At 40.6% G+C, this 22,217-nt stretch overlaps 1 protein-coding gene across 5 annotated transcripts in view; it reads right to left on the bottom strand.

Annotated features, from left to right (window-relative positions):
• Positions 1-10,628: 10,628 nt before the first annotated feature.
• Positions 10,629-22,217, bottom strand: part of LOC124134836 (BTB/POZ domain-containing protein 7-like) — a 34,590-nt gene continuing 23,001 nt past the window's right edge. For all 5 annotated transcript variants that reach the window (XM_046499898.2, XM_046499896.2, XM_048403786.1 and 2 more), the window contains exons 2-8: positions 18,912-20,103; positions 15,126-15,334; positions 14,643-14,718; positions 13,933-14,240; positions 12,959-13,133; positions 12,187-12,491; positions 10,629-11,668 (exon numbers count right to left, since the gene is read on the bottom strand). In XM_046499898.2, the coding sequence (XP_046355854.1) occupies positions 11,522-11,668; positions 12,187-12,491; positions 12,959-13,133; positions 13,933-14,240; positions 14,643-14,718; positions 15,126-15,334; positions 18,912-20,058 (2,367 nt within the window). In that variant the 5' untranslated portion in view covers positions 20,059-20,103 and the 3' untranslated portion in view covers positions 10,629-11,521. The remainder of the gene's footprint in view (positions 11,669-12,186; positions 12,492-12,958; positions 13,134-13,932; positions 14,241-14,642; positions 14,719-15,125; positions 15,335-18,911; positions 20,104-22,217) is intronic.

Genomic DNA, 22,217 nt, shown 5'->3' with positions numbered 1-22,217 from the left:
AGTGTATTGGTATAGGCTGTTATTACAGGACATTTTTTGGACACATATGAGTTAGGTAACTTATGAAAATCTTTTATATTTATTAGAACTTTACAGTATAAATAATACGACGTCGCTTTAGCAACATTCCTTCAAATAATGGAAGGGAATACCGCGAATGTGTATCAATGTAATGAGTGAGTGAGTTGGGTTTAATGCCGCTTTGAAGAGTATTCCTGTTATATCACGGCGTGTCAGCTTAATGTGGGGGGAAAGCTCGAAGTGATGCAGGTCTCAGACAACGTTTATCCCACGAGCCCGGGTATGGTGCTGACAACCCAAGAAACATAATCGGGGCGAACCGGGATTCGAACCCACAATCATAGGTTTCTGGCGTGCCCAATGGACGCAACTCTGCACAGCGAATCGCGGCGCCTTAGACGACTGGGCCACCCGTGCCCCGCCTGTTTTGGTATAGATACCAAAGATGCCCCAGACCATATTGAACTATATGCGAAAGTGGGTTGATGCACATTACGCACGGATGGCAACCTATATAGATTCTTCATGCCAACGTAGAGTATATCTTAAGTAGCCCATGTCTGTCGTAAGAGCCGACTTCAAAGTGGATCGGATAGTCACAATGGCTGCGGAGCTTAAGTAAGATGGGTAAAAAATACCATCTTTAAAGTGTAGTTGAGGTGAAATGGGGTTTAACGTCGCGTCCAAGATTATTGCACTTATCTAGCGACGCGCATGCTCGTGTATGTGTGTGTGGCTGCTTGTACTAGTCCGGACTGATGCCGATTTATAGTGCTAGCACTTTGAGATACCATGCCGCAGTTTAACATGAATACCCCACTCAGACACAGTATACTGACTCCGAGCCGACCAGTCCTTGTTTTAGCCCCTTAATGCCGAGCGCCAGACAGGGTAACAACAACAAGTACCATCTTTTAACGTCTTTCGGTATAACGCGGCTGGGCTCGAACCCCGGACCTTCCGCTCTCCGGGCGGACGCTCTACCATTAGACCACGGAGGCTTTTCTTGAAAGTGTAGCCGGGCAGATTGCGTGTATTCGTATCCTACGCGCGTGGATGGTCAGTAAGAATAAGGACACCTGGTTTGTCTGGTCCACCTTCTTATTCCATACATTTGTTCTGTAACACCACAGTCAGCAATGTCCCAGTTACATGACGGCGGTTTTTATATAATTGAGTCTGGACCAGACAAACATGTGATCGATATTTTCATCAATGTTTCACGCTGTCGTTGTACATTGACACAGTCTACCATGTCTCTCAGCCTGACCATGCGATCGTTCACTCTGCAGTTACGACAAACATCGGTCACGAGGGAACTTTTCTAACCCTTGAGTTTAACCCAACTCATACTAGAACGGAAGTTAGGATCTCCAGAGTGAATGCATAGCATACATGTTATGGAAGAAGTCTACAAAGAGTATAAAAGATCCGACTTTAATGAGAATGAAATCGGCTTCCCCTAAGACAAAAAGGCCTACCGGGGAGATTTTACGACTGATTCGTCACCTCTGAAAGACTTCGGGAATCAAAAGACGCGATGTTGTCTAAAACTTCCCTTGACTACCAAGGCTTTTTAGTACAAGGTGGGGTGAAATTGGGTTTAACGTCGCGTCCAAGATTATTGCACTTATATAGCGACGTGCATGCACGTGTATGTGTGTGTGTGGCTGCTTGTACTAGTCTGGACTGATGCCGATTTATAGTGCTAGCTCACTGAGATACCATGCCGCAGTTTAACATGAATACCCCACTCAGACACAGTATACTGACTCCGAGCCGACCAGTCCTTGTTTTAGCCCCTTAATGCCGAGCGCCAGACAGGGTAACAACAAGTACCATCTTTTAACGACTTTCTGTATGACGCGGCCCGGGATCGAACCCTGGACCTTCCGCTCTCCGGGCGGACGCTCTACCACAAGACCACGGAGGCGGTCCTTTTCAGTACAAAGGTGAGTAAGTAAGTTAATATTAATAATCACATCGGCAATATTTCAGCCGTATTGTGACTTTTTATGCAAAGGAAATTTTCTATGCTGATTTTGATTTTCCATTTCCAACTTGCTTTGGGAACAATAAAACATAGCTGAAAGTTTCCAAGTTTTTGTCACAAACCAAAATTACCTCACGTTTCCTGTCTGCAAATATTTCAGTGATGGGTGGACCTAACGGTTGAGTGGAAAATTGTGTAAAATGTTCAATTAATTATTCTGATGTTATCACTGAGGCTAACAGCTGCAACAAACAACAAATAAGAGTTATCTTAATGTGCCTTCAAATTTATTAACTTAAATGTACAAAAATATCACACATACACACAAAGTCTGACCGTGTCTGTACAAATCGTGTTGTGGTCACATGACTGTCACGTGTCATCAGGCTACCGCAACAGTGCTAGATCAGTAGGTAGGCCATACAGTATACAGCTATTCAAACTACTGAGGTATTTCGGACAGCAAAGAATCAATCAGAAAAAAATCAACTTATTATTGTTATGGAAAATTCAACTCGTGGGTCTACATTTATTCTATGGTTAAATTATTTTAAAAAATGGAAAAATTACCCAATTAGTGTTTTTAACTTCAATCTGTACAAAAGAGTAAATCTCATCTACTGACTACTTTATATATGGCATATATCAGCTATATGTATGTATCCTTGCCCTATATGAAGACTTGGGCAGCAGGCTGGTGGTTTTGACAGACTGAACAGTAAGTTATAGGCTTTGTTCTTAAAAAAAACTGAGTGATAAAACACATTTACCCATGCCAATAGTTCAATGAATAGGTAGCTATCTAAGCCACTATATAGAAAAGGGGAGGGACTGATTGTGTGTCAATATTGTTCAAAATGCCTCAGTTGTTTGTAGAGAACATAAAATGACAAAATATAACTCTGTAAGTCTAATCTGGTTTTAGTTGAATATATTACTGTAGGAATTAGTAGTTTTAGTTGCAGATACAATGCTACATACTGTATTGTTTACAGACACTCACATCCAGCCATACACACAGAGATACACACAACATAGCAACTGGTCAAGGCAGAGTTTGGCAGAGAGATTGCATTGGACAATATTTATACACCATATATGTTATTTATACTGCAATGTACTATATAATATGATACCACTCTGTTCAGTCAGCTTATGACATCCTGGATGAAACTGGAGTTGATCCATTAGGATATTCCGGTCACAGAATGGGAGAATTTTGCATGTCTGCGTATGAACTGAGACCCATCATACAGGCCTATTCCTATGGTTCTGTACAATGGAATTATCAAACAAAATGGAGATAGTTTTATATGCCAAGTTATCCAAATCATGAGCCGAGCTGAATGTCAGTAAGGATTCTTCCACGACCATGATTGGACTAACATGATATTCCCAGGTAGTGAGTGAGTGATTTGGGTTTAACACTGATTTGAACAATATTTCAGTTATATAACGATGTGGATGGAAATCCCAAAGGGATGCAGATCTTGGATGATTACCACACTGGTGAATCCCATGAATGGAGCTGACAAACGAAGGTAATAGAGGTCAAATTAACAAGTTCTACAGTATGTTCACCAATATGAACTGGATTGTGAAGTATCTGGTAATCATTCCTGTTTCATACGCTACAATAATTTCAGTGTGACGGGAATTGTCTGTATGGTCAACCCAGCCAGATCCAGGAAAGCTTCTGCATAGACATACAACAGCAAGAGCACAGTCATACATGGATGCATTGTTAACAAGTGAAATGGACTCTTCCTGCACCAAACACTTACTTCTACAATATCCTGACACCCCTACATGGTACAACAGACTGAACCCACCATGTCCGAACACAATGATAATGCTTATGGACAATGACTGGTGATATCTCAAATATTACAGATTGGGTGAACAAAATGGGAAGCAACACATTTCTGGTTGGCAAAAAATGATTTCATTTGACATCTTGTGAAAATTATTCCTTCATAATGCTCTGAAAGCAAAAGCCGACATTGCAGGGTTGAAACAGTTAACCTAATCTGCTCTCTGATATCCTCCATTGGGCTCCATACACCACCTAACACACACACGCACACTTACCACACACAAGTCATTGCATAATAGAGATTTTGTCCTCACTATGTAATCACATAGGCAGGAGGCAATATAGGAGTTAAACACCAAGGAACTATGCGCATACATGATTAGGCTTGATTTACAGCTTCCATTTGTAAGAAACCAGCTTAAGCCAGAAGCTTACTTTCCGATTCTATTGAAACCAGAGAACCATTGGTACAGAAGCTTAACCTCAATGGGAAAATTCACCCTGGAAAGAGTAAATCCTGTTTTGGCTTTCAAATGTTTTAATATCATGATCTGTATAGTTATTTCTAAAAGCATGGATCACATTTTTTATAACACAAATCAGTGCTTTTCTGTTTGAATTTGTATGTGTTGTAACAACATGAAGCTGAAGCTGACCAGACATGCTCTTCTCCAACATGATATCTTTCATCATTATTGACAAGGCACCTGATAACAACAAAACAACTTTTCAAAAGGTTAAGTGAGTGAGTGAGTGAGTGAGTATGGTTATACGCCGCTTTTAGCAATATTCCAGCAATATCACGGCGGGGGACACCAGAAATGGGCTTCACACATTGTACCCATGTCGGGAATCGAACCCGGGTCTTTGGCGTGACGAGCGAACGCTTTAACCACTAGGCTACCCGACCGCCCCAAAAAAGGTTAAGTAAAAGTCAAGCATGAAAAATGTATATCTAACCAAAATTAAATACTTGTGGCAGTGGCCATATTGACCTTTTTAAATAATGATATTGATATGTCCAGAAGGTTTGTAGAGAGAAAACATATTGACGAGCAATCCTCATGTATGGAGGGGAATACAGATAGACAGCAGACAAAAACCCAATATAAGCTTAAAATGACAAAATAAAAGTGATCAAAAGAACTGTGAACAGAACCTCTGCAAAAACCTCTTCTTCAACTGACGTGAAGTAAAACTTAACCCAATACAAAAATGGGGATAGTAATTAACTCTATTGGTTTACGAGAAAAGCAAATAATACTGTCAAATTAACTTAAAATTCAACCCAGCATTACAATATGGTCCAGGCAGGGTTCTGTCTTTCCTTATGACAGAAGTACAAGATTCAGACCTTCATGTGCCCGATTAGTATCCTTGTGTCCAAGTCCCATACCACCCCCTGGAAAACAGCTATGTACAATTTGTTCATGTTGAGGGTACATCAGTATGACGGTAATACAACCATCAATTTGTCTTTCTACATACACGTAATGGCCCAGACTGATACACAAGAGCACAAGACCTTGACAAAGGCATCATAGTGTTACTGTAGCAACTCTGTCAAAGGATGCTAGTCTCAGCACTAAGATTTCTAGGTGGAAGGACCTGGTTACAACAGATAGCAACAACAATATGTTAAACTACATCATGAGTGAGTGAGTGAGTATGGTTTTACGCCGCTTTTAGCAATATTCCAGCAATATCACGGCGGGGGACACCAGAAATGGGCTTCACACATTGTACCCATGTCGGGAATCGAACCCGGGTCTTCGGCGTGACGAGCCAACGCTTTAACCACTAGGCTACCCGACAGCCCCACTACATCATCTTCACTTGACATTAACATGTAATTATCTTTGGTCAGATGTATCTAATAATGTATTTTGGCAGCTGACATAACTTTGGTTGGGGAACTTGTGATCAGCTGGGCCCTCGCACACAAGGGACTGCTACACACTAGGTACTATATACACTGCAGCAGTCCACTAGACATCCACTCAGTGGGAGCTGGATCAGGGTATAGGCTCAACATATGTACAGGGCGTGATGGAGAACCAGGGTAGTTGGTGTCGTCCTTTCTTCATCATCATCTGGCCATAGAGATAGAAGGGTGATCAGTAATGATACATGTGTTGACTTGGTAATGAGTGTGTGAGGGTATGGTTTTACAGCTCTTTTTGCAATGTTCCAGCAATATCACCAGAAATGGGCTTCACACACTGTACCCATGTGGGGAATCGAACCCAGGTCTTCGGCATGACGAGCGAACGCTTTAACCACTAGGCTACCCCATGCCTGACTTGGTACTGAGTAAATTCTGTAGTGTGAATGGTAAGTGTTGAACATATTGGTTACACTTGAATTGTGTTGAAGGTACTCCAATAATCTCAGAGTGAGTGAGTGAGTGAGTGAGTGAGTGAGTGAGTTGGGTTTAACTCCGCTTTTAACAGTATTCCAGTTATATCACGGCGTGATGTGGCAGGAAAGCCCAAAGTCATGCAAGTCTTAGATGTTTACCACTTCAGTGAAACCCACGAGCATGGGTATGGTGCTGACAAACCTAGAAACATAATCGGGGCGAATCAGGATTCGAACCCACAATCATAGGTTTCTAATCTCAGAAGTCAGAAGATTTGGCAGACATGACATCAATGACAGTTATGCGATACTTAACATCACAGTCAATACTGTTTTATCCCTGCACGTCTAGTACAGCAACCTCTTATCAGATCACCCACTATCATCTATCAATGGTATTAGTACTATGGCCACAAGGCCAAACTACTGACTGAAGACTCTGAAGACCCTTTCATGTGGTTGTAGTGTATGTGATGTGGCTATATATAGCAAGTACTTGTAGTGCAGGGTGCCGTTGTACAAAGGGATCTTAGCGCTAAGGTGATCGTATGTCCCATACTTTAACATAGACTTACAATCATCGTAACAGGGTGATGTGATGATGTGATGTGGCTCGATGTAGCATGTGGTTGTAGTGCAGGTGATGTGGCTTGATGTAGCATGTGGTCCTAGTGCAGGTGATGTGGCTCGATATAGCATGTGGTCCTAGTGCAGGTGATGTGGCTCGATGTAGCATGTGGTTGTAGTGCAGGTGATGTGGCTCGATGTAGCATGTGGTCCTAGTGCAGGTGATGTGGCTAGATGTAGCATGTGGTCCTAGTGCAGGTGATGTGGCTCGATGTAGCATGTGGTTGTATTCAGGTGATGTGGCTCGATGTAGCATGTGGTTGTAGTGCAGGTGATGTGGCTCGATGTAGCATGTGGTTCTAGTGCAGGTGATGAGGCTCTATAAAGCATGTGGTTTTCATGATGGTAGAGACAGGGGTGTTGTGCATGGCCGTGAAGACAGTGAGACCACGTGTTGTTGAAGCCTACACCCTGATCACCTACAGCCATGACACACAGCAACAGCAGCAGCAGCTAACATTGACCAAGTGTTAGACACTGTAAATACATCAACTCATGGAAATACAGGAAACGTGTCTTCAAATGGATAAATATGGAGGAATATAATTACATCATATCAATACTAGGTATTGTTACCGTCTTGGGATCTTCCATCTTCAGATGATATCACACACACAAACATTTACATATCAACATGGAGGCTTGTCATCAGCCAAAATGTTCCGTCTGTCACATTACTACTGTCATACATTAAGGAATACAGATTGTCAACTAACTATATGCCCCAAAAGCACAGGTACCCTTTGAGTATCTGAAGGTACAATGGTAGTCAAAGACTGATTTAAAACAGGTGAAAAAATTATCAGGCCACAAACAATATTTTGTTATTTAGGATTTGTCGTTTTTAAGTGAATATACAGAAGTTGTCATTCTTTCTTCTCAGAAATTTTCAAAAAGACAAAATTATTTGGGTTATTAAATTGAAACATTTTCTCTTAGCATATAATATTATCACATCAAATGATGGAATAATTTTAGATTTTACAGTACCAGAAGGCTTAGTCTGTTCCTCCATTTTAGAGATTTTTATAGATGAACATTATAATCTCTTCCTGGAAAGAACATCAATAGTTGGTTTTCTTCCTTAAAAAAGTGGTAGTGATACAGGTGACAAATAATAATTTGTATGGGGCTTAAGGTAATTTTTCACTTATTAACTATTTCATAAGACTTAAAGCTTAAGATCAACCTTTGACTTGAATGCCACAAACATACTATTATTAAAAAAACCTGAAAACTAGTTGTTGTTTAACTCCAAATTTCAATTAGTATAATCAAATGAAATGTTTTTCTCTCTAAGCAGTAAATATCTGATATTTCAAAGCAAATAAACCTCTGACATCAAATGATTTGTCTTTCATCTCAAGAATTGAGGTATGGCCCACTAGTCATGCCAAGCAATCTCAAAAATAATTGGCATACATCTGGATCTGTTCTTGATTTCTTGAACAAGCATGGCTAAAGCATGCACATCAAAGGTTGGTCAAAGCATAACAGACAGATATCAACTACATATAAGATAAGAACTCAAAACATACACTACTCCAAAGACGTAAAAGAACACACAATTCTTTCATATAAACATAGACTAATCTGTCATGACACAGGGTTCACTCTAGATATTTTCTGACATATGTGACAATTTCAAATTTTCCTGATGTACACCCATACACCCATACAGCACAATGTTAAAATGCCCCATTGTATTTGAAAATGTGGCCCTTTTTTCAAATCTAGGGGCTAAAAGCACAAGGCACCACCCTAGAATTATCCCTGCCAGTGCATCCAAACAGCTGTAATGCAGAATTGTTAATGAAGTGTTTTACATCTGACATTTACATGATGTATGATGAATACATAATTTAGCATGTTTAACTCATATGATGGAAATTAATATAATCTTATTATTTTGTTACCATGGTGATTCTTTGTTAAGAATTTTACAAAATGGCATGATTCTTGCTTTTCAATAACTTTTGATGATCATTGACAAAAATTATGAAAAAATATTTTTGTTACCACAAACATGACAAAGTGCAAAGATATTTCCATTGTGATAGTATTTCCCTAGTTCTAATCAATAATAGACTGTGGTGAAAGCCCGCAGATCTGGACTACACAATATCATTTTCTATAGTAACATGAAAGAATTGAGTGTACTTTGACTTCTTGGGAGTAGTTTATATTACCCATGAGGAATAAAGGATCAATAGTAATAACTTTCTCACTGCTAGCAATTTGGAAGCTGCTCTAAGGTTGAGGCAACAGGATGACAGACTCCTGTTGATCATCTATGTTAACTGAGAGTTGCTCCATCAACACAACAGGCTGACTTCAGTGAAGTCTCTTTGCAGGGCTAACATTTCACACAGTTTCCTTCAGTCTCTTCTTAACCATAATAACGGATAATAAACAGAATAACCTCCTGGAAACTTGGATTTACAAATTATCTGTCCCTCTCAGATGAATTGTGTTAAGCCTCACACCACATGAAGAACATAACCCTCTCATTCCCTCGGGACAGATAATCAATAATTCCTTATAGCTCGTTGATTATTCTCCAGATCTGATTCCAAGTCACAGTGACACCAGCTATCTTCATTACGACTCATACAATACTCAGCATCTACAAATGAAAGCGGATTTCTAGCTGACAGTACATTCATGTTTCTAAAGTTACAGAAGCTCTAGTTATTTGCCATATACACCATCAAATGTAATGTTGTAGGACCTCACAAAGGTTGCAGACCCAAAGTCTCAGTTTGCACATGTGGTTGATATTAAAAGAAGGCACCAGGTATAAGAAATGCTGACAGTCAGTATCATCGGCATGACACTTTTCATCATAATCATCCTAAACTTGGATTTCGAATCCTTGAAATTGGTGCAACGGTGTAAAAACTGTGCTCAAATTGAAAAATATTCAACTCCAATTGTGTTCATGAAATAGTTGTGGAAACAGTCTGACAGTGAAGGCGGTAAGTTGGCAATAATTGCAAGGTTACACGGTATCTGCCACAACTCATGTTGGTGGCTACAACAGGAACATCGTGGACAACACACCATTGCTGCCGCTTGGTTTGTTCAAGAATAATTACATCCGATCAGGTGTCCTATTGCATTGAGAAATACAAACATTCCATCATATACAATTGCACTTTGAAAGGCCTTGAGGACAGAATGTTCCTACATGTGAAACATAGCATTCGGTGGGTGGTGGTGTATGTACAATTGCTCTCTGTACAGTCCTACACAATGTACAAATGGAAATATAAAGCTCTCCCGCAGAAAATCCCTCAACAACATCAATTATCAAAACAAAAGAAACCATCATGGTCTCTGTGTAACTTAAGAAACACATATTTTTTCAACACTGAAAATGCTTTCTTTTTCTTGAAAAAACGTAAGATAAAATAAATAACAAATAAGGATTTCTGTATGAAAACATACAAGCCATTTTAAATCTCCAATTGAAACATATGCCAGACTCCAACGTGGGATGAAGATGTCCTCACCTTCGTCAAATGCATGAACCGATCAGATGACTTAATGGTGTAAAACATTTTAAGGGGTTTAAGGTCACACATCATTTCAATGTGATATACCGTATTCGACGTAATAAGCGCCCCGCTCTAATAAGCGCCCACAGCGACATTTGCTAAGATATCGGCTATTGAACAATCCCAATCAGAACCCCTTCCGAGTGATCAATGTACACAAGACTTATTTATTCGCGTATAATATGCACCCTTACTTATGGGCATTTAATTCTGGAAAAATATATGTGTCGTATATAAACATTTCAGGCTGTCGGCATAAACCACGAAAATTTATATTTCAACTCTGTTTTTTCCACCAAAATAACATTCTGATAAGATCCCCCTATTTCTTATTTTGAGAGCGCCCTGGGCGCTTATTACGTCGAATACGGTACTCAATTACAGGTTGATGTTCTGCCCTAATCTTGCCTACAGAGACAAATTTAGCACTTATTTCTAATACGGGTTTCATTTCAAAAGTATGTCAACTTATCTTATCTTATTACAATTATCCCTTACAAAAACTATATCAGATTTAACAAACCTTCGTTAGCTTCTTCCGAGAAACTCTGTTAATGCCCATGCTTTCACAATATTGCATTTTACCCTCCATGTCTTGGAAATCCCCTTGTCGCATACGGCAGACATATTGCCAACGCAATGTTAACTATGACTTCAATTAACCTAAATCTTGATAATGTTGCTCTCTAAAATGTCTAACATTTCACCCAAAGGGATCACGAGATGACGAGGACACACTAGACACCTACATTTGTAAATGGCATGTTAACCTTTAAGAAAAATCCCCCAAACAAACCCCCTGTAATCACATAAATCAGTCATGAAATATTGGACTCTTCTGTGCTTGATATTGAGCCATGGCATACATTGGTTCGGCATCCTTAGGCAAAAATGTTCACTTCCAGTTGTTCTTCTATTAGCAAGATACCAATCGTCTGCAGAAACTCCATCCCACTGCAGACTGCAACAAAGTGACCACAGTAACTGTCACATTTTGTTAATAACCCAATCAGTGCCTTGTAGCGCGTATGAAGTTGACTTTCCTAACAGATCATGATTTGGTGTGGGCACTCCCCTTCTGGTTGATCTGTCCGTCTGTGACTAAGGCGTTGGCCACCACCTACAGAAAGGGAAGCAACTCTGTCAGATGTACAGAGTGCCATGCCGGCTGCCTCCATCACCAATGTCTAGCTCAAAGTCTTCGTGCATGTGCATCTGACTCATAGAGGAAGTTGCCATGGCAATGTCTGGCATCATGTCACTGAGAACACTGTCACTGCTGGCCTCATTCTGAACAAACACAAGAGAAAATATCTATGTACATAACAGTAATGATTCCAGGATGACTTTTCATTACTTTCAAAGAACACCGATACCAACGTCAAAATATATATCTTATCAGTATAAGTGTATGAAACATGTTCATCAAATATCATTCCTACCATCCATTGGCATCACAACAATATTATCACTGATTACTTCAAAATGGACCAAAAAAGAATTAAATTAAGTTTTCAAATTGAAAAAAATACCATTATCCCCCTGTTATGGTGTTTTCAGATGCTTAAGAAACATTCGTAGTTTTCTCTCTAATTACATGAAAAACTGTAAAACATCTCATTCACATCTAAAAGACAACTTTCTCTTAAAAACAAGCCATTATCTGAGTATTTAAAATGTCTGTGTGATGCTACACCCCAATAATAGTGCGAGTAATCACGATAAACATGGCTGTCTAAAAAACGTATGATCCCTCACTATGTTATTTGATAGGAACAAGTGTGTCCAAGCAGGGTTGCCTCCCTTACCTCTACTGGGCTGTAGGATCCAGGGGGAGACAGAGAGACTGCTGGACTGTGCTTCTGCCGTGTGGGGGATGCGATGTACCGCCTCTCGGCATAGTGGGTGTCCTCTGTGTAGTAGTATTGACTGTTGGTCATCACCTCCGTCGTGCTGTCGGGCATGCCGAACTCCCGCACCACACGCAGTTGTATCTGGAAGCTCACCGCCCGCTTGTCGGAACAGGGCAGAGAGTACGCACGTTGAGCAACTTTTGATCTCTGTAGCTCTGCCTCGCGTTGAAGCATCGTCACATATGTATTTCGGTCAGGCACTGCACAAATAGAAAACACATTTTTACTTACGTTCAGATACAGACCAGGACAAAAAGGGAGGAACCAGAGCAGGTTCATGTCACTAACCTGGTAGAGTCCCTGCAATGATATCGACAGTAGAAGCAGGGGCTACAGAATAGGGCATGTTACTAACCTGGTAGAGTCCCTGCGATGATATCGACAGTAGAAGCAGGGGCTACAGCATAGGGCATGTTACTAACCTGGTATAGTCTCTGCGATGATATCGACAGTAGAAGCAGGGACCAGGGCATAGGGCATGTTACTAACCTGGTATAGTCCCTGCAATGATATCGACAGTAGAAGCAGGGGCCAGGGCATAGGGCATGTTACTAACCTGGTATAGTCCCTGCAATGATATCGACAGTAGAAGCAGGGGCCAGGGTATAGTCCCTGCTATGATATCGACAGTAGAAGCAGGGGCTACAGCATAGGGCATGTCACTAACCTGGTATTGTCCCTGCGATGATATCGACTGTAGAAGCAGGGGCCAGGGCATAGGGCATGGCATAGTGTCTGTCTTCTACCATGTAAAGTGTGTCGGGGATGGATGAGATGTTGAGCATCCGCACCCGGCCTGCATCCTGCTCGTGGGCCTGAGACAACTGCTCCTCAAGGATGGACTGTAACAACAGTGACAGATTACTCCAAGTGTTACCAAACATACCCACATTAATCACATATATTACAGAACATGTAATGGTTCACCATGAACTTTGCCCAAACAATAATTATCATTGTATTATGGTTACCTAAATATATTTATTTAAATTATTAATCTTATTAGCATTGTATTATAAACCCAGGAATGAAAATCTTACTGTGCTAATGCTATTAGAAAAATAAATTCTAATTTTGAAACCTATTATACTGCAAGAAATAATTAGAATGACCAACTTGTCACAGATTACAGATTACTAATAGCATTACCTCCCCTGAGCATCCTCCAACCCAACCCCTCCAATGCAGCCCATGCCAGACACTATTGAGTCTACTTGCAAAAACATCTTTTTGAGATTTTATTGTTATTATAGTGACAATTATTAGCTGAGCTCAACATAATGTTGAGACTGCTTCAGACTTGGTGGTGGGACAATACACCGTTACCTGACACTGCCAACTGTTAATCATTAGTGTGCCAGGTATTTGGCAATCCTGTCTATGAAAAAGATGGCTTACGCACCACAGATAAGCACACAGGTAAGTGCACATGCAAGTATCGCAATACGTATCGGATCGTGAGCAAGGTATCGTGATACGTATCGCATCGCACAGTTGGTGTATCGTCCTAGCACTATTCAGACTAGTGGTGAATATTACAAGGTGTAATGGAGACAACAATTTATTTACACTTAATAATTGCCAGTTGTAATGAGATATTAACTGCACACAGTAGAACTGCTGGTCCATCCTAGGACTCACCTTAGCCTCCTCATAGTATGGAGTAAATAACCGTGGTCGGACAAACACGCCATTGTTCTTGCCACGCACCCAGGCACACATTCTCTGCCCTGTAGACTCATCCCCAATCATGTGGGAAGGAGGGGTGCTCACAAGGCCACGCTTGATAGCATTGTTTAAAGTGTCATTGTTATAAGGTATCACATGATCCATTCGGACCAATGGCAGCATTTCTGCTAAAATGTCTCTCAACTCGACATCATTTAAGTCCCGTTTCTTGACACCTTTCTTTGTGACACTGTGCGCTGTGTGACTCAGGAGATTGGGTTCTGAAAAAGAATTACGTACATATAACAGGGTTTGAAGACATTGTCATGAAGTCCTACACACAACAAACTCCAAGGGGCTGTTGAAATTGGTTTGTTATATTTGTATATTCGTTACTTGCAAGTTAAACGCCAGTTTAGATTTCCCTCCAAAGTTCAGTAACAGGCATTAGCCATGATAATAACAGATAATAGTTAATAATTGTGTGAGAACTCGATATCATCTTATTTGTTTCTTGGAGTGCCAAACTGACATACAATGTTTCTATTTCTATCTTTTCTAACATATCTTAGATGTTTTCGTAAGTGGGGCAGCATTTGGCAAACATATTTTGAATGACAGAAACTTGTTCTTCAAAACAGCATTTCAATGATGTCTGGAGTATCTTTAGATGCATAAAATACCTCTTTCCTCGATCCGCCGAACAAGTTGATGTTCTCCCCACTTCAACACGGACGTCAGGACATCCAGCTCCCCAACCTGCAGTCACCAGAACAAGGAGTACAATTAGAACATCCACATTTTCCAGTGCTATCTCCAGTCCCATGTACCTTACAGACTGGCCTAGACTAGATGCTCAATAAAGTGAACAATGGCCTGGTCACACCACAAGAGATTGTTTTGTCATGTGATGAAGTCTGTGCACTTGAAAATATTCCAGCTACATTTCAGCTTAATACCAAAACAGACAATCCAGATATATTATGAGCAACGATCCATGTCATCAAAGTATGACATAAAATCAACCAAGTCATCAAGTTTGACAACTGATCAATGAAGTCACTTTGTACGACTAGCAAAGGTTTCTAGCGTCTAATTCTAAGCTGGAATCCCACCTTTGGACTAGCTTTGCATCAGAGCTGTGTAATACCTGTACACAACATTACCTGTAGGAAGTCGGAGCGCAGGGCCTCCAGGAGGTACTCCTTGTTGAGGTCCACCAGGCCCGGGGAGTGGGCCAACTGCAGGAACTCCTCTGTCAGGAAGTGCATGGCTTGGCGGTGGACCCAGCGCGACCCGTGGGGTTCCGAACTCCAGTTCAACACTGCCGTCAGGTTGTCTAGTGACAGGCTGTCCACGATGATGTCCTCACAACCTGCCAATAACAAGGAATGTCAGTCACATGATGCAAAGGAATGTCAGTCACATGATGCAAAGGAATGTCAGTCACAGTGCAAAAGAATGTCAGTCACAGTGCAAAGGGATGTCAGTCATAAGATGCAAAGGGATGTCAGTCACAGTGCAAAAGAATGTCAGTCACAGTGCAAAGGAATGTCAGTCATGGTGCAAAGGAATGTCAGTCACAGTGCAAAGGGATGTCAGTCACAGTGCAAAGGGATGTCAGTCACAGTGCAAAGGGATGTCAGTCACAGTGCAAAGGAATGTCAGTCACGGTGCAAAGGGATGTCAGTCACAGTGCAAAGGGATGTCAGTCACAGTGCAAAGGAATGTCAGTCATGGTGCAAAGGAATGTCAGTCACAGTGCAAAGGAATGTCAGTCACAGTGCAAAGGAATGTCAGTCACACACAGTGCAAAGGAATGTCAGTCACAGTGCAAAGGGATGTCAGTCACAGTGCAGAGGGATGTCAGTCACAGTGCAAAGGAATGTCAGTCACGGTGCAAAGGGATGTCAGTCACAGTGCAAAGGGATGTCAGTCACAGTGCAAAGGAATGTCAGTCACAGTGCATAGGAATGTCAGTCACAGTGCAAAGGAATGTCAGTCACAGTGCAAAGGGATGTCAGTCATGGTGCAAAAGGATGTCAGTCAAAGTGAAAAGGGATCTGTCATGATGCAAAGGGATGTCAGTCACAGTGCAAAGAGATCTCTGTCATGATGCAAAGGGATGTCAGTCACAGTTGCAAAGGGATCTCTGTCATGATGCAAAGGGATGTCGGTCACAATGCAAAGAGATCTCTGTCATGATGCAAAGGGATGTCGGTCACAGTGCAAAGGGATCTCTGTCATGATGCAGTGCATAAGAATGTCAGTCACAGTGCAAAGGGATCTCTGTCATGATGCAAAGGGATGTCAGTCACAGTTGCAAAGGGATCTCTGTCATGATGCAAAGGGATGTCAGTCACAGTGCAAAGAGATCTCTGTCATGATGCAAAGGGATGTCGGTCACAGTGCAAAGGGATCTCTGTCATGATGCAGTGCATAAGAATGTCAGTCACAGTGCAAAGAGATCTCTGTCATGATGCAAAGGGATGTCAGTCACAGTTGCAAAGGGATCTCTGTCATGATGCAAAGGGATGTCAGTCACAGTGCAAAGAGATCTCTGTCATGATGCAAAGGGATGTCAGTCACAGTTGCAAAGGGATGCCTGTCATGATGCAAAGGGATGTCAGTCACGATGCAAAGGGATCTCTGTCATGATGCAAAGGGATGTCAGTCACAATGCAAAGGGATCTCTGTCATGATGCAAAGGGATGTCGGTCACAGTGCAAAGGGATCTCTGTCATGATGCAAAGGGATGTCAGTCAGTGCAAAGGGATGTCAGTTGGCATCAGTATGGTGAAACCATGATATAGGGGACTAAACATTGTTGAAATACAATCATGACATAAAGATTAATATTAATGTGAACTATTATACATTTTTGGCTACACAGTGTTTTCAAACAACATAACAAAGGACAGCTAATTTTGCAAACTGCACTCTAAGCATGCCAAGTGGCTAACCATGGTCAATAAAAATAATTTATGTGATTACTGATTAAACATGTTAAAGAGGCCTCATATCCTTCTGCAGTAAACAGGTTAACAGATATGGCATGTACATGTTACATGGAAATGAATGTCTTTACACAAAATGATTTTGTGAACCTTCGTTCCTGAACTACCATATTTCATAATGTGAAGTAACATCCCCTATGAGAAAATCTGACAAGATGACAAAGGTATCCTTCACCATGTTCAGATAAAAAAATGTTTTACAACCAGCCTTGAAGGATCAATTATGAAATGGTTCCTGGATATTTTTACCTCTAACCTTCAAACTCTTTAGATTTCATACTTTTACACACACACACAAATAATCAAAAAACAAAATGTCTTGCCATGGGTTGGCCAAACGAACTCGTTTAAAAATCCCCTAATGGCAACTGTGCTTTAGGAATGTTTCAAGCCCTGACAATTCTATGAAAACACTGCATGCTGTTTGTTGAGAACCCAAAGCAACTTGCAGCAAGGTTTAGGCTGTTGAACATACACAGCATCAAGGTGACGATGCCACAAAAAGTGCTGTGGTTACCTCCCCTGGTTTAATAAAATGCTAGAGCAGAGGCTGTCGGAAGGACAACACTCGCTCCCCTTTCCTTGTGAGGCCCTGTAGCTTCAAGAGAAGTGTTGACTTTCTCATTGCTTGTGTTTGTGGAGGTGATGTACACATCACACCGCTTCTCACCACGCTCAAGGCTACTGCATGTACTTCAGCTTAGGCCATATTGTGGTTTCAAACATTTCTGACATTCAAGATCAAGTTAAGCATTTTTAACTTCCTTAAATCAATTTTTAACTGCATCATAGATGATACTTCATACAGTTACATTCTAAACAATCTTCTACTGATTTGGACATTTTATAATCTTAATAACTGCACAAAAGTACAGAAACCGTACCATATCTGGTCAGCCAGATAACCACTATCATCCAAGGTTTTCCAGCCAGTCTAGGTTAACTAATTAGCCATCACTTTACTTGTGTAAAGATCTTTCCTATTCTTATCTTCTGCTTACTGTATATTGCCTCGTATAAAACTGACGTATACATAAATCGCTTTCTCGTTGAAGCATTATCATGATTAGGCTTTTGAATACAGTTCCTGGAAAACAAACTGTCCTTTCTTCAAGAGGAACTAGTTTAGGCCCAATTAGAAAGTTTGTTTAGACGTTGCTGAAATAGAATCTAGTCTTTCATACAGGCTAGTGGATACGCTTGCCTCGGGAAGATGCAACTCATCATGCTTATCATGCTATTGCTAATGTACTGAAGTGACCAAACTCAAGCATGATCAAATACAAATAGAGCAACATGCCTTTCAATTTTTCTACTAGTGTTGGAAATAATCTGTTAAATTACCTGACTCTAAAACTGTACTCATTTTATCCTGTTCATTCAATGCCTTAAACATACCCCACCTCTTTACATTACAATGTTCAACTCCTCATGCTCATGCCTTTACCTAAACATGTCAAGGGAGGGTTGGGATGAGGTCAGGTGGTAGTTCAGGGAGGTTTGATTCAAACACCACATTGTTTGACTACTCGTATGTTATAATGTACATCAATGTATAGGATGTGGAAGTAATGTTCATGACCATGATGACGGGGTTAGAAATTAATTTCTTTTTCACGAGTTTGCAAAAGTGAAGTGCTACAGAGTTGACACCAAATAATGGTAAATGTGGTAATCCACAAGGAAATGCCACTTATTCTTCCGGAAGTTCACTTGTCTCACTTTAGTGGACTAATGCTAATTTCAAACCCTGTCAAAATCTGATGATGATCGCCTAGATATACAGAACCAATGCCTGTGACACTAATTATAACATCAATACCTAGTGTGGTAACCATCCAGATGGTAAAGACTGTAGAGCATAATCTCTCTTTCAGCACATTAACATGGTTACATCTTCCTAACTCTAAAGGATGTTATCATGGTTGTACTCACCCTGAGATAGAATGGGGAAGTCGAGGAACTGTCCTATCTGATAGATCTCCATTGCTTCGTCTACAATGGTCATCTGACATCGCCCACTGGACACCATGGCCTGGACCTCACTGAGACTGCACATGCTGGAGCTGCCCCGCACAATACATGACAAATCCACTGTGTCCTGGTACACTGCGTTAAGCAGAACCCTCGCATACCTCCGCGAGATCACAGACTCATCTAATACTATCCTAGATGGGGTATGCAGCGCTCGTTCTGTCAGTTCCTCACCAGATCGAGCTCGTCTGATGATCAAGTTCCTGAAAAATGGAGACCTTGCTGCCAAGATGGCTTTGTGGCAAGGGAACTCCAACTTTGACGTCCGGTTTGAACAATGCATAGATTGAGAGGCCTCGGCCAGACTGGCTCCAAGCATTTCGGCCTGGTCATTCTCAGAGGAAAAGACTAACACAGCATCACTGTTTTCACTGTTGTCCAGCAGCACCTTTAGATCATGTTCCAGCTGATTTGGGATCCCGAACTCTTCCGCAAGTTGTGGCAGGATCTCATTTGTCTCTATACTCAGTTCTTGTGTGTTCAGCTCGTCTGTGTAGAGATACCGTAACAAGGCTGAAAACAGGTGAATATCCACTCGCGGTGTTTTCAACTTGACTAGTATTGATGCACCATAGTCTGGATGATGAGACAACAGGTTCCTGAAAAATGGACTTCTTAATGACAGGATTGATCTGTGAGCTGGAAAACAGGCTCCACGATATATCAAATCCACATCAGTGCAGAATTTATATTCATAGAGAGTTGCTAGGTCCTGGCGCAGAGTATGGGCAATGGGTCGAGCAAGACTTGCTGCTGCTGCCAACTCCTTCAATGCTGCAAGAGCCTCATACTCATGAACCAACGCACTTACATCACGAACATGCCATGTGGAGATTAATTCTCGTAAAGCTTTGCCATAATCCAACGATCGACTGTGCCGTCTTGCTCGTATCAGCTTTTTACGAAGTGTTGCAAATTTGGATGCTTTTTTCTTTTTGTCGCGTGCACTAAGTTCACTGTCGGACACAACATAGGCCTGAGAGAGGCGGGCAAAGGCAGACCTTGCTGTTGCCTGTGTCCTCTCAGGCAGGGAGGAGTTAGCTCCCATTGTCTACAGTTAGTGCCGGTCACAGCTCACTTCCATCGTCAACACCTGAAACAAAGAAACAGAAAAATGAAACCAAGTATTACCCAACATCTACTTATCATAATCACATCTTCCAGAGTCTGTTCAAAGTCTTGTCAGTTATTCTTGCCTCTGAATCTAGCACACATAAATAGGTATAAAGTGGGACTATTGGGCATATATTCACTATTGCGATTGCATTGTAATAGTAGCCCACACTATTGTTATAGTATTGCAATAGTTGTCACCTATTGCAATAGTATTGCAATAAAAGTAAACCAACTTTAAGGCTTGATAATAATATTTAATAGAAATGAATAAAGTATTGCTGACAATATCAAAAACAGCCATTTTCCCCTGTTGCTACTCAAACTCAAGAAGAGTACCTCTCATCTGAAGTTGATGTAATCCTTGCAAACAAACCACAAAGGCAGGCTTGAAAATCACATAATATATATATTCTTCATAATTTATTGTAACTATTGAAAATATCGACAGTTATGCATACTATTGATGACACTATTGTCATTTTTTAATTCCCATTGATATAGTACAAAGTAGTATGGCAAATAAATAACAATAGTTCCATGCATCGCTACACTCCTAAAAGGTATCAATGGTATGAGATTGAGAATGATAAGTAATAGTATGCATCAATATCACAATATTTAACAAAGTATGATTGACACTAGACCAACATTTAATCTATGAAATCTTATATTACCCCAAAACCTTCTAAACTCTAAAAATAAAAAAAATAATTTTCCCGATGTTGATTTCATGTGGAATAGAGCTAGCTAGAGCTGGCTACACTTGCTTTTGTATACGTTTCTAGATTGTGGAATATATTTATTTTATGAAAATAAAACAGTCACAGCGGTAGAAACTAATATTTTTAGTCCACTAGTCCTTATAATGATAACATATAGCAAAACCCTTAAAAATGGCCACTTGCTACTAGTCCTTATGATACCTTAACTATTGGGCAGTTTGGCAAGGACTATAGGACCAGTGCCAGTTTCTAATGCTGAGTCATGGTGTAGGACTAGATTGACACAACAAATGATAAAAATAATCATTTTGATGTCACATGAAGCTAATACATCAACATAACAGACAAGATCCCACAGGTATGTGGCGATGGTTTTGCAATAAGATCATCAGTAATTATTAGTACAACATCTGTAGAAGTTTAATTGCATATTCTTCTCGAAACTGAACCAAAACAATTTACGAATAGCACCATTAACAAAACTTAAATTCCCATCAATCTACCCCATCATTTACCACAACCATCATCTCAAACCAGATGTTCACCAAATAAAAGTTTATTCTTGTAATGCTTTGCAGTTTCCTGCAGAAATTTGACAAGTCTGTCTAAATTTCCCAACCCAATAAATTCCTGCCGCTGTCTGTATGATAACAACAGTGTGGCTGGGCAGAGGGGGGGATGGCGTGTACTCGGTGCATGCCTCAGCTAACACATGTTTGATGATGGTCTCATGTCAACATCACCTTTAGACACTCAAACACTGCTCAATGCAGATCCCCTGCTTCCTCCACCAATAACACTGACAACAGGAACATGAACAATCACAATACTTAACCCTCGATGCACCAGTAATGCACCAGGAACACGCCATCTCCACAAGGATGCAGCACTTGCATTTTCAGACATCCAAACCTTCCCCTTGTTTCATAATAATTGCTGGCCATTTCCGGCGGAGCCTCTTTTAATAACTTTCAGATTAATATAATAACTTTTGAAATTTCAATGAAATTGAACAAAATCAGCTCATAAAAATCATGAACTTTTGACATGTTTAACAGAGCAAGAGAAATCTCAGCTACTGTTTATAATGGAAATCAATGTGCGAAATAAAAGAGGTTCTTCTCCTACTTATGTGAATCTAGGGACACCTAAATCTTTCATTCTTAACCAATGTTCACATTATAGTTATGACAAGGACCCTGTGAGTTGCATGCTTAATTTCAAACACTTCATCGTTCATTATATTTCTAAAACTGGTTGTTTCATAAAAAGTCACAAACTGATAGTGAATAATTCACTGGTTAAAATTCCATTTTTACTGACAGCATGTTTCCATGACTTCCAGGTCCATGGGAACCCTGCATGCTTC

This window comes from Haliotis rufescens, unplaced genomic scaffold (assembly GCF_023055435.1).
Source record: "Haliotis rufescens isolate VD_foot unplaced genomic scaffold, xgHalRufe1.0.p SCAF_3, whole genome shotgun sequence".
NCBI lineage: Eukaryota > Metazoa > Mollusca > Gastropoda > Lepetellida > Haliotidae > Haliotis > Haliotis rufescens.
Note: the sequence above shows the minus strand (reverse complement) of the source record. Positions and strands in the feature narration are given on the sequence as shown.